The 21,135-nt window shown below is 35.0% G+C and overlaps 3 protein-coding genes across 5 annotated transcripts in view; 1 reads left to right on the top strand and 2 right to left on the bottom strand.

The window, feature by feature from the left end:
• Window positions 1-610: 610 nt before the first annotated feature.
• LOC138403092 (galactose-proton symporter-like) lies at window positions 611-5,968 on the bottom strand. Of its 2 annotated transcripts, none has more exons than XM_069502215.1 (4): window positions 5,736-5,968; window positions 4,141-4,373; window positions 2,676-2,814; window positions 611-2,174 (listed from the first exon to the last, which is right to left on the bottom strand). In XM_069502215.1, the coding sequence occupies exons 2-4, from the start codon at window positions 4,213-4,215 to the stop codon at window positions 883-885; spliced, it is 1,506 nt and encodes a 501-aa protein (XP_069358316.1). In that variant the 5' UTR covers window positions 4,216-4,373; window positions 5,736-5,968; the 3' UTR covers window positions 611-882. The 2 variants fall into 2 exon arrangements, with proteins under 2 accessions (XP_069358316.1, XP_069358317.1); XM_069502216.1 differs by having other exon boundaries at window positions 4,141-4,361; window positions 5,390-5,738.
• Window positions 5,969-7,309: 1,341 nt separating this feature from the next.
• Window positions 7,310-15,927, bottom strand: LOC138403093 (facilitated trehalose transporter Tret1-like). Of its 2 annotated transcripts, none has more exons than XM_069502218.1 (3): window positions 14,165-14,194; window positions 9,351-9,489; window positions 7,310-8,766 (listed from the first exon to the last, which is right to left on the bottom strand). In XM_069502218.1, exons 2-3 carry the CDS (start codon window positions 9,442-9,444, stop codon window positions 7,475-7,477), a joined length of 1,386 nt encoding a protein of 461 aa, XP_069358319.1. In that variant the 5' UTR covers window positions 9,445-9,489; window positions 14,165-14,194; the 3' UTR covers window positions 7,310-7,474. The 2 variants fall into 2 exon arrangements, with proteins under 2 accessions (XP_069358319.1, XP_069358318.1); XM_069502217.1 differs by lacking the exons at window positions 7,310-8,766; window positions 9,351-9,489 and adding exons at window positions 10,737-12,818; window positions 15,765-15,927 and having other exon boundaries at window positions 14,165-14,303.
• An 857-nt stretch (window positions 15,928-16,784) lies between these two features.
• The window catches only part of LOC117987167 (uncharacterized), an 80,210-nt gene continuing 75,859 nt past the window's right edge, over window positions 16,785-21,135 (top strand). The window contains exons 1-3 of the mRNA XM_034974126.2: window positions 16,785-16,909; window positions 19,381-19,931; window positions 20,751-20,921. Of these exons, the coding sequence (XP_034830017.2) occupies window positions 16,907-16,909; window positions 19,381-19,931; window positions 20,751-20,921 (725 nt within the window). The 5' untranslated portion in view covers window positions 16,785-16,906. The remainder of the gene's footprint in view (window positions 16,910-19,380; window positions 19,932-20,750; window positions 20,922-21,135) is intronic.

Here is a 21,135-nt window from a genome sequence, read left to right as displayed (position 1 = left end):
ATATACCATCAGCTGATAGAGCGTTAGTTTTATATTTTCTGTAAAACATACATATACTCCTATTGACCATAATGATTTCAGATTAATCGATTGGTAAACTTCGGAGATAAGGGGGTAGAAACGGTATTTTTTTCAACTTTTTGCACAATAAATTAAAAACTATGCATAAATAAACTATTATGAAAATAAACTATAATAAATGATGGGTATCATATGAAAGGGTTTTATCTGTACATTCTAAAACACTTGATATAGTTATCTTACCTTGAAAATAAGTAGGTACTAATTATTAACACATTTTAAATTTTGTTGGTGATGAAACCACAAATTCGCGGTTTCGGATTTTCCCCTTTACTTGTGCAATAAGACCTACCTACCTGCCAAATTTCATGATTCAAGGTCAACTTGAAGGTTTTCTTGAAAGACAAGACGAACAGACAGACAGAGACAGACAACAAAGTGATACTATATAAGAGTTCGTTTTTTCCTTTTGAGGTACGGAACCGTAAAAAATGATGCAATGAATGCAAATGAAAGCATGAAAATAATAACTAGGCCTTCGTAATGAAAAAATGAAAGCATGAAAATAATAACTAGGCCTTCGTAATTTTGTAAAAAATTTAATATTTTACATTGTTTAAATCATAAATATTCTGTTCATTAATGTAATCATAATTTACTGTCATAATATTATTCTAATTAACTTAGTAAACCATAAAATCTCATGATAATATTATAAACTAGTATCTATACCATTTTAAAATTAATTACAAGTAGGTACGTTCCCTTCTTGGCAGTTCATTATCATGTAAACCTATAACAAAATGGCAAAAACAGTGTTTACGATTTACGCCAAGATTTTCTATTGTCTTACCCAGCCTTTCATTTTATTGAACATTCTGGTTCTCGCAGTGGAAGGGTTTCTGCATTGATTGGTCTATCATTGTGATCATCTCGTAAAATGAGTTCCTGTATTTCTTGAATAGTCAGGTCTTTTGTTTCAGGCATGTATTTGTAAACGAGAATAAAAAAAATGGATGACAAAACAGTATAAAATAAGAATGCACCATGCGTACCAAGATATTTGAAAAGTAGCGGTGAAAATTTAACAACGGTCGCTAATATTATACTATTGAAAATTGAGAGACAACACAAAAAATAAGTCCTGTACCTCAATGGGCACAACTCTGCTGCACAGCAGGCTGAGAGAATTATTGGTCCGCCGCTAATGCTTAACGAAAATGCTGTTAATAAAAACAAAGAGACATACTTGTCCTCTGACAAAACATTTATAGTAATCATATACAAATAAATTGACAAAGCAAATAGAAAAAGTATTCCTGTTAATGAAAATACAAGTAATTGTGTTCGACGTCTTACAATTTTAGCTAAACCACAGCCTAGATACATGCCTAGTACAGTAACTGCATCCAATATAAGCATACCGCCATAAGCCGTTTCTTCGCTAGATGTTAATTTCTTAATGATGTCTATGGCGTACATGATGTACGCCATCTTGCCCGAAAAATGAAATAGGCATATTGGCAAGATGGCATATCCAAAAGGTTTATAAAACCTTTCACATCGCAATATATTCAAAATTTTAAAATGTTTTCTAAAATTTGCACGCTCTTTGATTTCTGCTTTAGTACTTATATGCTTTTGTTGCGATAATATAAGCTTTCTGAGTTCTTCCTCCGAATCTTCATCTGTACCTTTAAGCCATCGGTGAACTTTTGTGCACTCTTCAAAACGTCCCTTTGTCGCCAGCCAATAAGGCGATTCCTTGTAGAATATGGACGATAAATTGTAAATACTACAAACAAAAATAACAATGCCAATATTTCTCCAGTGGTAGAATGTTCCAATAGCATTTGAGATCCAAACTCCCCAATAGAATGTTGCAGATTTCACGGCTAATAACACACCTCTATACTTAGGCGATGTGTATTCAGACATAACCATTATGGTGATTGTGGTTATTGAGGCTGCCAGGATGCCTTGTATCGCTTGGCTGACAATTAGTTCTATCATACTTGTACTACAATAAAAAATTATATTTCCTATTAATACGCTAACACTTATCAGAACTAAAACATATTTTCTTCCGAAGCGATATGCCAATAAAGGTAATATGAATCCCCATGGTATACCATTGTAGGCTGACATAGAAGCTGAAAATAAATTTAACAGATAAGTTATGGAGTGTAGACGTAAGGAGCACGATGTTATATGGGGAAAGTTGAAAACTGTTTTTTTTTAAATAGAGATAGCGAGCAAACGAGCACACTGTTAATGTTAAGAGATTACCGCGAACCATGAATTGTTGCAGCATTTCAGGAATTTTTTGGTCCGCCCCTTGAATAATCCCATGTTGTAATCTAGTGGGAACATCGCCGCCGCCGATGAGATAAATATGTCCAGCTATAAACAGATAACAGGACAAATCTAGTACATGGAGTTCCAGGCCTTCTGCGCGCGTAAATTCTTTTCGGTGTGTTTTGTCTGCGTAGATCTGACGTTTTCCTACGTTTTAATATTATACTTACGACAACTTCGCGCGAGATGTCACGACAATGTTTTTCCACTCTCGGGATCTAGATTTTTACCTCTGTCAGGGTCAAGTCTGTCAGGTAGGTACTAAAAATAATAACAACTATATAGTATCGACTTACATAGCCAAGATGCCATTTCTGGTGTTACAACATCTGTTGAATTAGCTTCTTTTCTTAATTGAGGAATTAATACTGTCGGTGCACCCATGACCATGCCATACGTAAAAAAGTTTATCACAACCGCACCGCATGTAAAAAGCTGCAAAAAAATAATAATTTATAAATAGTTAACTTGCACCAGCTTTATTCAGGCAGGCTTACCGATTCTGCAGAATTAAATGTCAATATAATCTACATAATAATGTTGTTCAATGATGGCGAAACTGCTATTAAATTCCACTAAAAAGAAGTTTACAAATTTCTAGCTGAATCTTCGACTTTGTACGTGAAACGTATTGGCTGAGTAACTAAAAATCCTATTTAATTAACAAAATGTAACGATCCCCATTTTTGAATTAAATGTAGGTAATTTAATATCGTAATAAGTCTATATAAGCCATGTTAAATGTTTATAGAAACACTTTTATGTAGACAGAATGACATACTTCATCTAAACCTTGACTTGTTTATTTGATAACAAAGAAATTGTATGTACTACTACGTACCTAGTACACGTTGATAATAAAACAAAATGTTCATGTAATCAACATTTATAATAGTAAACCTTTCTCGTTATGATGTGTTGTTCGATGACGGCAAAACTGCTATTAAATTCCACTAAAAATAAGTTTACTTTATTTATTTATTTATTTTTATTTTTCACTAGCTTATGCTCGCGACTTCGTCCGCGTGGACTACACAAATTTCGAACCCCTATTTCACCCCCTCAGGGGTTGAATTTTCAGAAATCCTTTCTTGGCGGATGCCTACGTCATAATAGCTATCTGCATGCAAAATTTCAGGCCGATCCGTCCAGTAGTTTGAGCTGTGCGTTGATAGATCAGTCAGTCAGTCAGTCAGTCAGTCAGTCAGTCAGTCAGTCAGTCCTTTTCCTTTTATATATTTAGATGTACCAAAATTGTAGTTACAAAGTAATAATAAATTAAGTTACATTGGAAATGCTTATCTCTAAACAGAGATTTCTTCCAGCTTCCCATTCAATATTTGAATGGGAAGCTGGAAGAAATCTCTTTAGGTGAATCTTCGACTTTGCACGTAATACTTGTTGTGTTAGAGTTCTCCATAAAGTTCTCCATAAAGGGGTGTTCCGTGTTTGCTAATCTGCGCGTGGCCAGCGTAGAAGACCATGACCAAACCTTTCTCATCCTGAGAGGAGGCCCATGCTAGTGAACCAGCTATGGTTTGTTGTTGTTGTTGTTGTTGTTGTTGTTGATGATGATGATGATATTGTGGTTGTAAGTGATAGACAACAAGTTTACTATAAAAAACTCAAACAAGTGAACAATGTGAGAACTCAAAGTCACTAGCAAAGAAACACCGATTTTTATAATAATTATGTTTCAAGATAAAACATACATGTTTTAAGAAAACTAATAGGGAAGATATTATTTCCAAAAAAGTTTACCTGTCTGAAGAAGAAAACCCAAGAAGTCTGGCTTTTCTCATTTTTATTTTCTTCTGCCACGTCCGGTAACTCCATTATTTCACCGTTAATTTTAATAAAATATAATTAATTACTTAAGTATATTGTATTAGAATTTTTATAGATCTATTTTGCAACAGACACACTTTCCGTAGGTATGTGAAGTTTACGGAGCGTTTCTCGATAATGTGATATTTTAGAACCTGTTTGAAGGTCTGAGTAGAAACATCTTTAAGGCAATCGTTTTTAGGGTTCCCTAGCCGAATGGCAAAAAACGGAACCCTTACAGATTCGTCATGTCTGTCTGTCCGTCCGTATGTCACAGCCACTTTTTTCAGAAACTATAAGAGCTATACTATTGAAACTTGGTAAATAGATGTATTTTGTGAACCGCATTAAGTTTTTTACACAAAAATAGAAAAAAACCGGCCAAGTGCGAGTCAGGCTCGCGCACCGAGGGTTCCGTAGTACAGTCGTATTTTTTCGACATTTTGCACGATAAATCAAAAGCTAGGATTCATAAAAATAAATAAAAAATTGTTTTAGAATCCACAAGTGAAGCCATTTCATATGATAGCCCACTTGATATAGTTATCTTACTTTGATAATTGAAAATACTAATTATTAGTTCATGACCACAATTTAATTTTTGTGTGTGATGTCACCACAAATTCACGGTTTTCAGATTTCCCCCCTAAAGCCAGCTATAAGACCTACCTGCCAAATTTCATGGTTCTAGGTCAACGGAAAGTACCCTGTAGGTTTCTTGACAGACAGACAACAAAGTGATCCTATAAGGGTTCCGTTTTTCCTTTTGAGGTACGGAACCCTAAAAAACAATAAACTTTGGGGTTCCCCATACTTAGAACTGAAACTCAAAAATTATTTTTTCATCAAACCCACACGTGGGGGGTATCTATGGATAGGTCTTCTAAAATGATATTGAGGTTTCTAATATCGTTTTTTTCTAAACTGAATAGTTTGCGCGAGAGACACTTCCACTTCACTTCAACTTCTAAAATAAGAGAATGATAAAACTAAAAAAAAATATATGATGTACATTACCATGCAAACTTCCACCGAAAATTGGTTTGAACGAGATCTAGTAAGTAGTTTTTGCTTAATTATCGTGCAAAATGTCGATAAAATACGATTGTACTTACTACGAAACCCTCAGTGCGCGAGTCTGATTCGCACTTGGCCGGTTTTTTGTAATAACTCGCTACATTACTTTTCTTTTATAAATCTTTATTTTCTCACATTCATTTTACATGATTAACTTATTACGAACTTCTTTATTTCATTTGATTTTATGAATTACAGTAACAAATGGGAACGATGATCCTGCAGAAGAATTATCCGTGTTATAGTGATCATCGGCCTCCTCATTCAGTAAGACAATGTCCTAAATGACTAACAAGTAGGTAGTAAATTAGTTACAAAACTCGAAGATTATTATTAATTTTTTCCTTGTACATCAATCAGATCTAAGATAAGAATAATTATATTTGGAAATTTAAGTTGAAATAAATTAAATTATTAATTAAATATATTGTCGAATGATTTTGAGGATTTACCTTAAATCTAGCAATTTTTGTTTTGGAACCATCTTAACATTAAGTAGGAACTACTACGAAAAGTACTCTTTTTGTCGTAGGCAGTACAAACTGCAACATTGTTGCACTCGTCCAATGTCGCGTAACGCGCACAAAAACACAATAATAACACAAAAGCCGCTAATTGTATGTTCTTCTTTTATATGTAACTTTTTTGTGTCTTTTCTTTTTGGTGTACAATAAAGAATATTAAACTAAACTAAATTGAGAACGCACCCACGCGATGCACATCGACTAAACTGGTTTTGTGGATAAACGTCTGTGGGTTTTGCTTACATATGCATATTAGTGATGTAACGAATCTCATAATATTATCTTGGACATTCGCGTATACGAATGCGAATGAGAATATCTGCTGCCAACATTCGCGAATGTAAAAGCAAATATTTAGTTTTTTTTTAAATTGGGCGCCATTTGTCTATGGCTTGGTGATTTTGGCGGCAGTCCCATTACCAACTGATATAGAGAAGACTGATAATGTGATTACGAGGTCTAAGTTACTTTTTATTACATTTTAAAAAAGCCGGCCAAGTGCGAGTCAGGCTCGCGCCCCGAGGTTTCCGTACTACAGTCGTAATCATTCGAAATTTTGCACGATTATTCAAAAATATATGTATGTATGATGCATAAAATAAATAAAAATCTGTTTCAGAATGCACAGACGAAGCCCTTTCATATGATACCCCACTTGATATAGAAATCTTACTTGAAAATTGAAAATACTAACATACAAACTAATTGTATGACCACAATTTAATTTTTTTGTGTGATGCAACCACAAATTCATGATTTTCAGATTTTTCCCCTTATATCTGCTATAATACCAACCTACCTGCCAAATTTCGTGATTTTGGGTCAACGGGAAGGTACCCTGTAGGTTTCTTGAAAGACAGACAGACATACAGGCAGACAGACAGACAGACAGACAAACAGACAACAAAGTGATCCTATAAGGGTTCCGTTTTTTATATTGAGGTACGGAGCCCTATTAATGGATTTTGTTTTATTAACCAACTATAATCTGAATCTAGGTCATAATATCTATCTGCCTGCCAAATTTTAGCCCGATCCACCCAGTAGTTTGAGCTTTGCGTTCATAGATCAGTCAGTCAGTCAGCTTTTCATTCTATATACTTACTAGCTTATGCCCGTGACATCGTCCGCGTGGACTACAAAAATTTAAAACTCCTGTATTATCGTTTCAGGGATTGAATTTTCAAAAATCCTTTTTTAGCGGTTGTCTACGTCATAATAGCTATCTACTTGCCAAATTTCAGCCCGATCCGTCACAGTGCTTTGAGCTGTGGGTTGATAGATCAGTCAGTCAGTCAGCCAGTCAGCTTTTCTTTTTATAATAAATAAAGATTTAGATTAGATTTATTGAGGATGACTATTAAATAGTCCAAGCAGTAGTCAACTATTGCAGTAGGTTAAGGCTATACTAGGTACAATGATACAACCATTTTAAAATAATAACTTGACACTTTTTGCTGATGTTTATTAAATATTTACATCGTTTATTATTCATACGCCATATTTAGCCAAATGCACCAATCAATCTCGTAACATAAATTATGCTAATATTTTTTACACATAAAATAATGACATAGTCTGCCTGACATATTATCTGTAATGTTCAGCATAAACAGTAAGATTTAGAAACTTAAAAGTTTGCAACTTAAATATTGTAATCACCTATACTATATTTTTTGTGTTAATTCTATTTCTTTCAGTAGCAGGGTTTCTTTATTAGCGTGTCCTCTACCATCGCGACGTGTCATGCGTTCCTGTATTTCTTGAATAGTCAGATCTTTTGTTTCGGGCATGTATTTGTATACGAGAATAAAGAAAATGGATGATAATATACTATAAAAGAAGAATGCACCATGCGTACCAAAATATATGAAAAGAAGTGGTGAAAATTTTACAACAGTCGCTAATAATGTACTATTGAACATTGAGAGACAACACAAAAAATAACTTCTGTACCTCAACGGACACAACTCTCCTGCACAGCTGACTGAGAGAAGTACTGGTCCACTGCTAATGCTTAACGAAAATGACGTCAATAAAAACAAAGAGAAATACTTGTTCTCTGACAAACAATTTCTATTAACCAAGTACAAATAAATTGACAAAGCAAATAAAAAAAGTATTCCTATGCATGAAAATAAAAGTAATTGTGTTCGACGTCTTACAATTTTAGCTAAACCACAGCCTAGATACATGCCTAGTACAGTAACTGCATCCAATATAAGCATTCCTTTATAAGCTGTTTCTTCGCTAGATGTCAATTTCTTAATGATATCTATGGCGTACATAACGTAAGCCATCTTGCCCGAAAAATGAAATAGGCATATTGGCAAGATGGCATATCCAAAAGGTTTATAAAAAGTTTCGCATCGCAATATATTCAAAATTTTAATATGTTTTCTAAAATTACCACGCCCTTTGATTGCTGCTTTAATACTTAAATGCTCTTGTTGTGATAATATAAGCTTTCTGAGCTCTTCCTCTGAATCTTCCCCTGTACCTTTAAGCCATCGGTGAACTTTTGTGCATTCTTCAAAACGTCCCTTTGTGGCCAGCCAATAAGGCGATTCCTTGTAGAATATAGACGATAAATTGTAAATACTACAAACAAAAATAACGATGCCAATATTTCTCCAGTGGTAGAACGTTCCAATAGCATTTGAGATCCAAACTCCCCAATAGAATGTTGCAGACTTCACGGCTAATAACACACCTCTATACTTAGGTGATGTGTATTCAGACATAACCATTAATGTGATTGTGGTTGTTGAGGCTGACAGGATGCCTTGTATCGCTTGGCTGAAAATAAGTTCTATAACACTTGTACTACAATAAAAAGTTATATTTCCTATTAATACGCTAACACTTATCAGAACTAAAATATATTTTCTTCCGAAGCGATATGCCAATAAAGGCAATATGAATCCCCACGGTATACCATTGTAGGATGACATAGAAGCTGAAAAAAAGTTTACAAGTAAGTAAAATTTACGTGAGTTATTTCAAGATTATGTACCTATATCAACTACTAGTTGCGTTACATATTATACTGATTAGTGCATTAAAAAGCAAACGACCACTATAATGATTGTCACAATATTATGGTCTACCAACCAAATAAAAGCGAAACCTCATAAAGTTTGATTGTCATTATCATTAGGTACGACTTTTCAAAGGAAAGTAGAGTATGAGTATTTTATAAAATTCTTCGAATTATTTGTATTAAAAGATACAATTTATTTGCGGTTGTGCCAAAGCTCAAATTTATTTATTATTTATTAGCAGTCCTAACAAGACATACATTAAAACTTTCTTAAGACCAAGGACAAATCTAGTGAGTATATGAAATTCTAGGCCTTTGGGGCGCAAAAATTCTTTTGGGTGTGTTTTGTCCGCGTAGATTTTGATACATTTTCATTTTCATAAGATAACTGCGAGCAAGATGTCACGTTAATGTTTTTCCGCTCTCGGAACTCCGCTAGATTTGTACCTGTCTGTCAGGTAGGTACTAAAAAGAATAAGAACTATATAGTATCGACTTACATAGCCAAGATGCCATTTCTGGTGTTACGACATCTGTTGAATTAGCTTCTTTTCTTAATTGAGGTATTAATACTGTCGGTGCGCCCATGACCATGCCAAACGTAAAAAAGTTTAACACAACCGCACCGCATGTAAAAAGCTGTAAAAATTATATTTTACTACTAGCTAACTTATACCGGCTTCGCTGCATTCAGCAGATTTAAATGTCCAAGTAATCTACATAATATGATAGTAAACCTTCCTTGTGACATGTTGTTTAATTATGGCAAAGCCCCTATTAAATTCCACTAAAATAAGTTTAGAAACTTTTCGACTTTCGTGTAATACTTATTGCCTAAGAGTTCTCCATAAAGTTCTCAAAAGTGTGTGTGTCTGCCAATCTGCACGTGGCCAGAGGATGGTGGACTATGATCAAACCTTTCTCATCCTAAGACCCGTGCTATTGAACCAGCAATGGGTTGTTGATTATGATAATGTTGCAAGTGACAGACAACAAGTATGTATAAAACAAGTCAATCAAATGAACAATGTGCGACCGGAAAAAAACACCAATTTGTATAATATGTTAGAAAATTACACCAAACATGTGTTAAGAAAACTAAATGGGAAGATTTTATTTCCAAAAAGTTTACCTGTCTGAAGAAAAAAACACAAGAAGTGTGGCTTTTTTCATTTTTATTTTCCTCTGTCACGTCCGATAACTCCATTGCTTCACCATTCATGTGAATAGATCTATTGTGAATTGTGAATAGACACACTTTCCGTAGCTGTGTGAGGTTTACGTTTACGTTTGAAGCTATATTATTATCTACAAACTTATTTAAAAGGCAATTTTTTTTTAACAATAATAATCTTTATTTTCTCACATTCATTTTACAGTAATAAGTTATTATAAACTTATTTACTTCATTTACACTCAATATTACAGTTACTTAATATTAAGTTAACACTAACATATCGGAACGATGATCCTGCACAAGAAGATCTGTATTACAGTGATCATCGCCCTCCTCATACAATATGACAACGTCCAAAATGACTAACAGTAGGTAGTAAATTAGTTACAAAAACTTAGAAGATAATTTTATACTTGTAAGAGATTACATCAATCTGATCTAAGATAAGCGTAATTATTATAATTGGGAATTTAAGTTGAAATAAATTAAAATAAATTAACAATTAAAGATATTGTCGAATTACTTTGAAGATTTCACCTTCATACTAGCAATTTTTGTTTTAGCGCCATCTTAATATTTAACTAGGAACTACTACGAAAAGTTTTCTTTTTGTAGTAGTAGAAGGAGGCCATGCCTCGAGGCCTGTACTGTGCCCATACCCCCGCGTGGCTGTTCCGACCAAACGGAGAAGACCCGCAGTCGCTTTTGTAGTACTTAACAGTAGTAGTAGTACACAGCAAAATAGTTGCAACCACAGAAATCCTAATAATAATCATTAGGTAATTAACTATTCTGTGGTTGCAACCGTTATTGTTTATTTACTTAAAATGGGTATTGTCCGATGGGATTTTAATCCCAAATTAATCTTCCTAGCGTCATAAGTTTAGGTAGGATAAGTTTTCAAAATTCTTTCATAGTGCTTATTCTAAGTGCTCATCCACGTTATATGCCCACCGTTTTCAGTTGTGTGTTGTCTATCAGATAGATAGTTATCACACAACGGACGGATATGACGTGGCATAGTTGCATATTGGTTGATTGCATTGGCTAAGCAACTTTGATCAAAGTAGAGTTTTGTATTTTTTTTCAATTTTGAGTCAAGTCCAACTGAAAAGTCGGTATAAAAAGTCAATTCAGTCAGCCAGTCAGTGAGCCTCAGTCAGCTTAGACTGTAGAGATGACTATTGAATAGTCTAAGCTGCAGTAGTCAACTATTGCAGTAGGTTTAGGCTATACTAGGTAAAATGATACAACCACTTTAATTTTAAGAGCATGAAAATCATAAATTGAATCTTCTCACTTTTGTTTAATTAATATTTACATTGTTTATTATTCATACGCCATGTTTAGCCGAATGCACCATACAATCTCGTAATATTAAATTATACTTACTTACATCTTTTTTACAAATAAAATAATGCAATAGTCTGCATGACATATTATAGGTAATGTTCAGCTTGAACAGTGCAATGTGAATATTATAATCGCCTAAGTATATACTTTCATTTTTGTGTGAATTCTGTTTCATTTAGTGGCAGGGTTTCTCTATTAGCGTGTCCTCTACCATCGCGACGTGTCATGCGTTCCTGTATTTCTTGAATAGTCAGATCTTTTGTTTCAGGCATGTATTTGTATATGAGAATTAAAAAAACGGATGATGATATAGCATAAAATAAAAATGCACCATGCGTACCAAAATATTTGAAAAGTAGCGGTGAAAATTTAACAACTGTCGCTAGTATTATGCTATTGAAAATTGAGATACAACACAAAAAATAACTCCTGTACCTCAATGGGCACAACTCTGCTGCACAGCAGGCTGAGAGGATTATTGGTCCACTGCCAATGCTAAGCGAAAACGCCGTTAATAAGGACAAAGAGACGTACTTGTTATCTGACAACACATTTATATTAACCATGTACAAATAAACTGATAAAATAAATAAAAAACTAATTCCTATTGATGAAAATACAAGTAATTGTGTTCGACGTCTTAGAATTTTAGCTAAACCACAGCCTAGATACATGCCTAGTACAGTAACTGCATCTAATATAAGCATACCGCCATAAGCCGTTTTTTCGCTAGATGTCAATTTCTTAATGATGTCTATAGCGTACACGGTGTACGCCATCTTGCCCGAAAAGTGGTACAGGCATGTTGGAAAGATGGCATATACAAAAGGTTTGTAAAAAGTTTCACATCGCAATATATACAAAATTTTAAAATATTTTCTAAAAGTTGCACGCCCTTTGATTTCTGCTTTTAGACTTAAATGCTCTTGTTGCGATAATATAAGCTTTCTGAGCTCTTCCTCTGAATCTTCCCCTGTACCTTTAAGCCATCGGTGAACTTTTGTGCATTCTTCAAAACGTCCCTTTGTCGCCAGCCAATAAGGCGATTCCTTGTAGAATATGGACGATAAATTGAAAATACTACAAACAAAAATAACGATACCAATATTTCTCCAGTGGTAGAACGTTCCGATAGCATTTGAGATCCAAACTCCCCAATACAATGTTGCAGATTTCACGGCTAATAACACACCTCTATACTTGGGCGATGTGTATTCAGACATAACCATTATGGTGATTGTGGTTATTGAGGCTGCCAGGATGCCTTGTATCGCTTGGCTGACAATAAGTTCTATCATACTTGTACTACAATAAAAAATTATATTTCCTAGTAATGCGCTAACACTAATTAAAACTAAAATATATTTTCTTCCAAACCGATATGCCAATAGTGGTAAAATGATTCCCCATGGTATACTACTGTAGGCTGACATAGAAGCTGGAAATAAAGTTATGCAGCTTATTAAATTATAAAATATGAGTATCTTTAATATTACCTATACCAATAGGAAACATTTGAATTATTGTGCAAAATAAATGTTCTTCTTCCTACTAACTTTCTTACATGATTAAATTAATGTCGTGATTTGAATACCTACGTATGTTCTTACTTAATCCTTTCAGTTAAATACTTATACTTACTTAATAAATTATTAACAATAATTAGCAATAATTCTACTTTTCTTAGTGACTACATATTTTTTAGAACAATCAAATTTAGTCAACAATAAATAGATAAAGCTGTGACAGCCTAGTGGTTAGGACGTCCGCCTTCTAATCGGAGGTCGGGGGTTCGATCCCAGGCACGCACCTCTAACTTTTCGGAGTTATGTGCGTTTTAATTAATTAAATATCATTTGCTTTAACGGTGAAGGAAAACATCGTGAGGAAACCTGCATGCCTGAGAGTTCTGCATAATGTTCTCAAAGGTGTGTGAAGTCTACCAATCCGCACATGGCCAGCGTGGTAGACTATGGCCAAAAACCCTTCTCACTCTGAGAGGAGACCCGCGCTCTGTAGTGAGCCGGTGATGGGTTGATCATGATGATGATGATGAAATAGATAAATAAACGATTTTTTTATTATATGCAGTACGCAGCGGAAAATAATGTACCTACATCGACCTTTGGAAAGAGTCTGAGTCATGTCGTTGAGACCGACAAAACGTCACATATCAGAGCCTCAATAGCTCAACTGGTACAGGAGTGGACTGAAAACCGAAAGGTCGACGGTTCAAACCTCGCCCGTTGCACTATTGTCGTACCTACTCCTAGCACAAGCTTCACGCTTAGTTGGAGAGGAAAGGGGAATATTAGTCATTTAACATGGCTAATATTCTTTTTGAAAAAAGAAAAAAGTATATTATATATATATATCTATAACTGCATAAAATAAGGAAATATCAAGAGCCTGATAAAATAAAAAAGCTTACTCTTAAGAAAATGTAAAATAAGCTACCATTTATGTACAACTAGAAAGATGCAACCACAATATTGCAGTCTATGAACTTATTAAAAGTTAGTATTGACGCCACAACATAAAACTTTTCCAAAATTCTTTCAGACTAATAGAGGATAATATTTTTTATGAGTACGAATTAAAATTTCTAAGACCAGGGACAAATCTAGTGGAGTTCTGCACGCGTAAATTCTCTTCGGCGTTTTATCCACTGGCATTTTCCTTTCGGCACATTCGAGGGTTTGGGACACCACGCCCGTTTTCGGAATTCCGCTAGATTTGTCCCCTGACTAAAAAAGAACTAACTAAACTAAAATATAGACTTACATAACCAAGATGTCATTTCTGGTGTTACGACATCTGTTGAATTAGCTTCTTTTCTTAATTGAGGTATTAATACTGTCGGTGCACCCATGAACATGCCAAACGTAAAAAGGTTTAACACAACCGCACCGCATGTAAAAAGCTGCAAAGAAATATTTCAAAACTAGCTTACTCGCCTCGAGCTTATCTATTCTGCAGACGCAAAATGCAAATATTATGAAAGTGTTAACCTATAATATTTACTATATATAGCTATACCCTATATATATTCACAGCCTCAATAGCTCAACGGTTAAGGAGTGGACTGAAATCCGAAAGGTCGGCAGTTCAAACCCCACCCGTTGCACTATTGTCGTACCTACTCACAGCACAAGCTTTACGCTTAGTTGGAGAGGAAACGGGAATATTATTCATGATTAGCATGGCTAATATTCTTTGAAAAAAAAACTATGTAACTATATAAAACCTTTCTGGTACAATGTTGTTATGCGATGGTAAAAACTTCATTAAAGGCCCTGATCCTTAGACACAACTTCACAAGCTAATAGAGAGAGAGCCCGCGAGGGCCAGATCTTCGCTATTTTATAAAAGCTGAAAGTCTCCCCGCATATTGTCCCCAACACAGGGAAGAACGATCAGCGACTATGAAGTTTGGATTATGGTGGCTTTGGGAGATAACAGGTATAAAACCGGCCAAGTGCGAGTCAGCTTAGCGCACCGAGAGTCCCCTACTACAGTCGTATTTTTTCGAAATTTTGCACGATAAATCAAAACTATTATTCATAAAAACAAAAAAAATCTGTTTTAGAATGTACACTGTACAGGTAAAGCCCTTTCATTATGATATCCCACTTGGTATATTCATCTAACTTAGAAAGTGTAAATACTTACTAGTTCTTGAACACATTTTAATTTTTCACGGTTTGGGAGTTTTCGACTTACGTGTGCTATAAGACCTACCTACCTGTCATATTTCATGATTCTAAGTCAACAGGAAGTACCTTGTAGGTTTCTTGACAGACACGTCAGGCATGCAGACAGACAACGAAGTGATTCTACAAGGGTTCCTTTTTCCTTTTGCGGTACGGAACCCTAAAACGGTTAAAAAAATCTTCCACCGATGTGTAAAGTCAATTTAATTTTTTAATTTTCTTCGGAATATTATTAGAAAATATCACGTTATGCGTAGCTAGACACTTAGCCTCTTGGCAACCTCTGCCAGACACCCTTACAGTTTAAAAAATTAAGGGTTTTTAGGCAGCGGATTGCCACGATACTAAGTGTCTGGCAATGCATGACGTGATTCCTAATCCTATTTCGTAGAAAATGTAAAAAAATTAAACTTTATACTTTGACAAAAGATTTTTTACACCCTTTTTACCTGTTATCTCCCAAAGCCACAATAATCCAAACTTCGTAGTCGCTGATCGTTGTTCCCTGTGTTGGGGACAATACGCAGGGAAACTTTCATCTTTTATAAAACAACGAAGGTCTGGCCCTCGCAGGCTCTTAGTCCATAAGCAATAATAAAGCCTGTTAATATAAATCTACAAGTCTAATAACACTGATACTCTTTCAACTTGACATGTAAAGAAAAGTTTACCTGTCTAAAGAAGAAAATCCAAGAAAAGTGACTATTTTCGTTTTTAACTTCACTAGCCAAGTTTGGTAATTCCATTATTTCACCGTTAATTTTAATAAAAATATTTAATTATTATAATGTTTATACAGCTGTTTTGCGAAAGACATACTATCGTAGCTAGGTGATGACCGTTTCTGATAATAACATTATGATCATTTGGCATTTTAGAACCTGTTGGACGCGATTATTATTTACAAACTTGTTAAAATAAAACCAGACTCGCGCACTGAGGGTTCCGTACTACAATCGTATTTTATCGACATTTTGCACGATAAATCAAAAACTATTATGCCTAAAAATAAATAAAAAATCTGTTTTAGAATGTACAAGTAAAGCCCTATCATATGATACCCCACTTGGTAATCTTACTCTGAAAGTTGAAAATAGCAATATTTGTTGTACAGAAGCCGGAAGTCCATGATATACAATGAACCAAAAGCTTAATTTGCTATTTGGGATTTGTGTGGTGCTGCGTGGTGGTGGTGCGTATTGCTTGCCTGGTGGCTGCTTTTTCCTGCATGGTTAGCAGTGGGAGGGCGGGCGGTGCATTTCGCATGCTGCATGTTGCACCATACAGATTCGACCTGTTTCAGCGGATTATAGCAAATTAAGCTTTTGGTTCATTGTATAGCAATATTTGTTCATGACCACAATTTAATTTTTTTGACCACAATTTAAAAAAAAAAACCTGTTGATGTTTATATGTGGAGGATGACTCTGAAAGTGATATTCAAAATTAAAATTTAGAAGCCTTTTTATAAAGGTCACCCTCTGCTCAAAGATTTTTAGTAAGTAGTATAGGAGATATGATTTTTAATATTATTAATAAATATAATATTAATAATTAATTAATCAGTGTTTTAAGTTATCAACATAGTTTTAGGGTCAAGGCAATATTGATTCAATGCGTCTATTTACTGCAAATTAATCTTAGGTACATAATATATATCATAATAAACTAGATTTTCTCTATGCAATGTACTTCGTATAGAGCAAGACAGACTTTTCTCTCATAATTTTGCAATTATCTAATATTTTCGCAGTGACAAAAATTAAAAAAAATCAGGAAATCATTTTTTATTTATATTTGCACAGTGTAAGTTATGGTAAGTGCATCATAATAATATTAGTAGCATAATATCAAGAGTTGATAATACATATCGTCAGTGTAAAATTCGGAGTTTAACTAAAGAAAAACAGTAAGTAATACCTATATTCCCTTTTACCTACCTGTCTTGAGAAGAATGTCCAATTAATTACCTACCGACCTACATTTAACCTACCAATATTATTAAGATCGCATCTTATTTCTAGTTTAGTTTAGTTTTATAAGAGGAATGTGCAACATCCATACAAACTCAACAGAGTTTTAGGATGTCAAGCATAAAATTGTATAATTATTATTTGGCTGAATAACGAATAAAAAAATAAAAAAATTGAATTATTATTTTTAGATTCAGTTTCAGTAGGTAACTCCATTTTAAACATCCATTCTAGAATCTAGTATTCACGATGTACAATTTATTAGGTAATAACTTATTATCAGTTAGAATTTACTATTTTACGATATAGGTACAGTACGTACATCAGCCTTTAGAATGACATTTCGGCTTTGTAGAGCATTGTCTCTGTCACTCATACCTATATGATGTTTTGTCGGTCTCAACGACAGAGACAACGCTCTACAAATCTGCTATCTCCTTCTAAAGGTACATGTACCAACATAACAACTATTGCACGAGACGTTTCCAAATTCAATGAAGAAAATATTATAATTACATTATTACTAGTTGATGCCCGCGACTTCGTACGCGTGGATTTAGGTTTTTAATAATCCCGTGGGAAGTCTTTGATTTCCCAGAATAAAAAGTAGCCTATGTCACTCTCCAGGTCTTCAACTATACCCATGCAAAAAATCATGTTGATCCGTTGCTCCATTGCGACGTGATTGAAGGACAAACCAACTAACCAACAAACAAACACACTTTCGCATTTATAATATTGGTACTGAAACTGGTTGATGCGAAATAATATCTATTAGGTATCAATTAGTAGATAGTTTAAATAAATTATGGCTTCGCCGATCTAAACGATAGGGTCCATAGTACTGTGGGTACCTACTGTAGAGGTCTAATAAGCAAAGCAACACATTCACGAGTAGGTACCTTACAACTCTACATCTGAACAAACAAAATATTTAGCGTAGCAATACATAATATACGTAGTTATCATCATCATCATATAGTTTTTATTAGGGTTCCGTACCTCAAAAGGAAAAACGGAACCCTTATAGGATCACTTTGTTGTCTGTCTGTCTGTCAAGAAACCTACAGGGTACTTCCCGTTGACCTAGAATCATGAAATTTGGCAGGAAGGTAAATCTTATAGCATTTGGGGAAAAATCTGAAAACCGTGAATTTAGGGTTAGATCACACAAAAAAAAATTAAATTGTGGTCATGAATTAATAATTAGTGTTTTCAACTTTCGAAGTGAATGACTATGTCAAGTGGGGTATCATATGAAAGGTCTTCACCTGTATATTCTAAAACAGTTTTTTATTTATTTTTATGCATCATAGTTTTTGAATTATCGTGCAAAATGTCGAAAAAATACGACTGTAGTACGGAACCCTCATTGCGCGAGCCTGACTCGCACTTGGCCGGTTTTAAAGAATATTAGCCATGTTAAATGACTAATTATTCCCCTTTCCTCTCCAACTAAGCGTCAAGCTTGTGCTAGGAGTAGGTACGACAATAGTGCAACGGGCGGGGTTTGAACCGTCGAACTTTCGGTTTACAGTCCACTAATTTACCCATTGAGCTATTGAGGGTCCTGTTTAATAAAGTAATATTATAGAAAGAAGCAATTACTAACTAAAGGTAACCCGTGGCTTCATCCTGCAGGATTACTTCTCTGAGCTTTCGGATAAAAGTAGCCTAGGAATATCTGACTTCGGGATGCAAACTATAGCACCAAATAGGTGATACCCGCGAACTCATCGATGTGGAATTGAGTTTTTTAAAAATCCCGTGGAACCCTTTGGATTTTCGGAACCAAAAGTAGCCTGTCATTTCCCGGGCTAAAATTTCGTCAAAATCAGTTAAACTGATGGGCAATGAAAGTTAGCAACCACACAGACAGACAGATACATAGAGACACTTTTGCGTTTATAAATATATAAAAGAAAAAGCTGTCTGACTGACTGATCTATTAATGCACAGCTCAAACTACTGGACGGATCGGGCTGTGGCACGACGACGTCCGTTAAGAAAGGAGTTTTGGAAATTCATTTCTCAGCGATTATTATATAGAGGGTTTGCCAAAATACGTATAATTCACGCCATTTGTTAGTTTTAAGTGTAATAACCATTTTAAATTATTGATTAAGTACCTACACTAAAAAAAAAGTACGTCAAATCATTGTGACGTCACCTGCCAGTATTTCGAAGAATTTCGCATACTAAGCGCGTGTTTTGACGTTTGATAAAGAGATACCAAAGAGATACTGATTTGACTAGTTGTTAAATACCGAATGTCATTGCAGATTATAATAATTTAAGGTTTTTTTCTTTGCAGATGGTGACGTCAGCACTACTCATTCTGTGCGTAGCGTGTCTCTACGTTCAGGGTCTGCCAAACCCACCAGTAACCAGAAACACTATTTTCTTAGACGAGAAACTGGAGGGGCAAATATTTGAAGATATCGATGCTTTCAGTGAACTCTCAACTGACGACATACAGAAATACCGGCTACCTACTACAACTCGTCCCATAGAATACAAGGTTCTCTGGAAGATTGATATCATCAACCAAACATTTTCTGGAAGTGTTGCCATAGCATTAGAGGCTACCCGACCAAATGTGACTGAAATCATTATTCACGCTCATGACATGACTATAAGCACTGTAGTTTTGCAGCGAGGCGACATTATTATTCCCCAGACTTATACATTAGAACCTGCATTGCACTTCTTAAAAGTCAATCTGAGTAATAATTATGTTTTACAATATGATAATGGAAATGCTATAAAGTATATTTTGAAAATTGATTTTAATAGTAACCTTCGAGATGACATGTCCGGTATATACAAAAGTTGGTTTCGTAACAATCCCAATGAAGATAGAAGGTAAGATCGTAACTACAACTACCACAGGTACAAATTAGAATAGTACGCGGCAGAAAATAATGTACATTGACCTTTAGAAAGAGATAGCGGTTTTGTAGAGCATTGTCATTTGAAACCGACAAAACGTCACATAGGTACGAGTGACAGTGACAACGCTCTATAAAGCCGAAATTTCATTCTAAAGGTCGATTTACCTACATTATTTTCTGACGCGTACCCACTAATATTCGTGAATATTTTTTTTAGCTTTACGTAGATCAATAGACGTAATATAAAGTCATGTGTACATACAAGCTGTGATAGCCTAGTGGTTAGGACGTCCGCCTTTTAATCGGAGGTCAGGGGTTCGATCCCGGGCACGCACCTCTAACTTTTCAGAGTTATGAGAGTTCTCCATAACGTTCTCAAAGGTGTGTGAAGCTAGGGTGGTAGACTATGGCCAAAACCCTTCTCACTCTGAGAGGAGACCCGTTCTCTGTAGTGAGCCGACGATAAGTTGCTCATGATAGGCACATACAACGGTCAGCATAGCACATAAATCTTAATTTAGAGAGTATAACATTGTTATTAAAATTATTTTAACAAGCTTATGCTCGCGATTTTGTCCACGTTGACTACACAAACATCAAACCCCTTCACCCCCTAGGTGTTGAATTTTCAAAACCTACAGATGCCTACAGGCCTACGTCATAATAGCTGTCTTCATGCCAAATTTCAGCCCGATCGGTCCAGTAGTTTGAGCTGTGCGTTTATAGATCAGTCAGTCAGTCAGTCAGGACTTTGAATTTTATATACATAGATTTAAAAAAATGCTTATAGATGGATAGCATCTACTCAATTTCAAGCGACTGCTGCGCGTTTTGCCTTCCCCTGCTACGATGAGCCTAGCTTCAAAGCCAAGTTCCAGGTTACCATCCGTCGGCCAACTACACACAAAAGCTGGTTCTGCACCACTAGTATACATAAGAACCTGGATGTTGTAGGTGAACCGTAAGTATATATTTTGTAACAAAAAACCGGCCAAGTGCAAGTCGGACTGGTGCACGAAGAATTCCGTACCAATATCTATAAAATCGGCAAAAAAAATCACGTTTGTTGTATGGAAGCCCCCCTTATCTTATATATCTATGTATTATTTTAATTTAATTATTTATTTTTAAAGTAAATATATATCAAAATATTCTATGAATATTTCAAGCGTCTA

Source organism: Maniola hyperantus, chromosome 12 (genome assembly GCF_902806685.2).
Source record: "Maniola hyperantus chromosome 12, iAphHyp1.2, whole genome shotgun sequence".
Taxonomy (NCBI): domain Eukaryota; kingdom Metazoa; phylum Arthropoda; class Insecta; order Lepidoptera; family Nymphalidae; genus Maniola; species Maniola hyperantus.
Note: the sequence above shows the minus strand (reverse complement) of the source record. Positions and strands in the feature narration are given on the sequence as shown.

Bases quoted from the DNA above. Each gene is read 5' to 3' on its own strand.
- LOC138403093 (XM_069502217.1), bottom strand. From the start codon at position 15,839: ATGGAATTACCAAACTTGGCTAGTGAAGTTAAAAACGAAAATAGTCAC. The intron at 14,304-15,764 runs GTAAACTTTTCT...ATTTCTTTGCAG, and splicing joins GGATTTTCTTCTTTAGACAG to CTTTTTACATGCGGTGCGGT. The intron at 12,819-14,164 runs GTAAGTCTATAT...CTTTATTTCCAG, and splicing joins AGAAATGACATCTTGGTTAT to CTTCTATGTCAGCCTACAGT.
- LOC138403092 (XM_069502215.1), bottom strand. From the start codon at position 4,215: ATGGAGTTACCGGACGTGGCAGAAGAAAATAAAAATGAGAAAAGCCAG. The intron at 2,815-4,140 runs GTAAACTTTTTT...ATTTTTTTGCAG, and splicing joins GGGTTTTCTTCTTCAGACAG to CTTTTTACATGCGGTGCGGT. The intron at 2,175-2,675 runs GTAAGTCGATAC...ATTTATTTTCAG, and splicing joins AGAAATGGCATCTTGGCTAT to CTTCTATGTCAGCCTACAAT.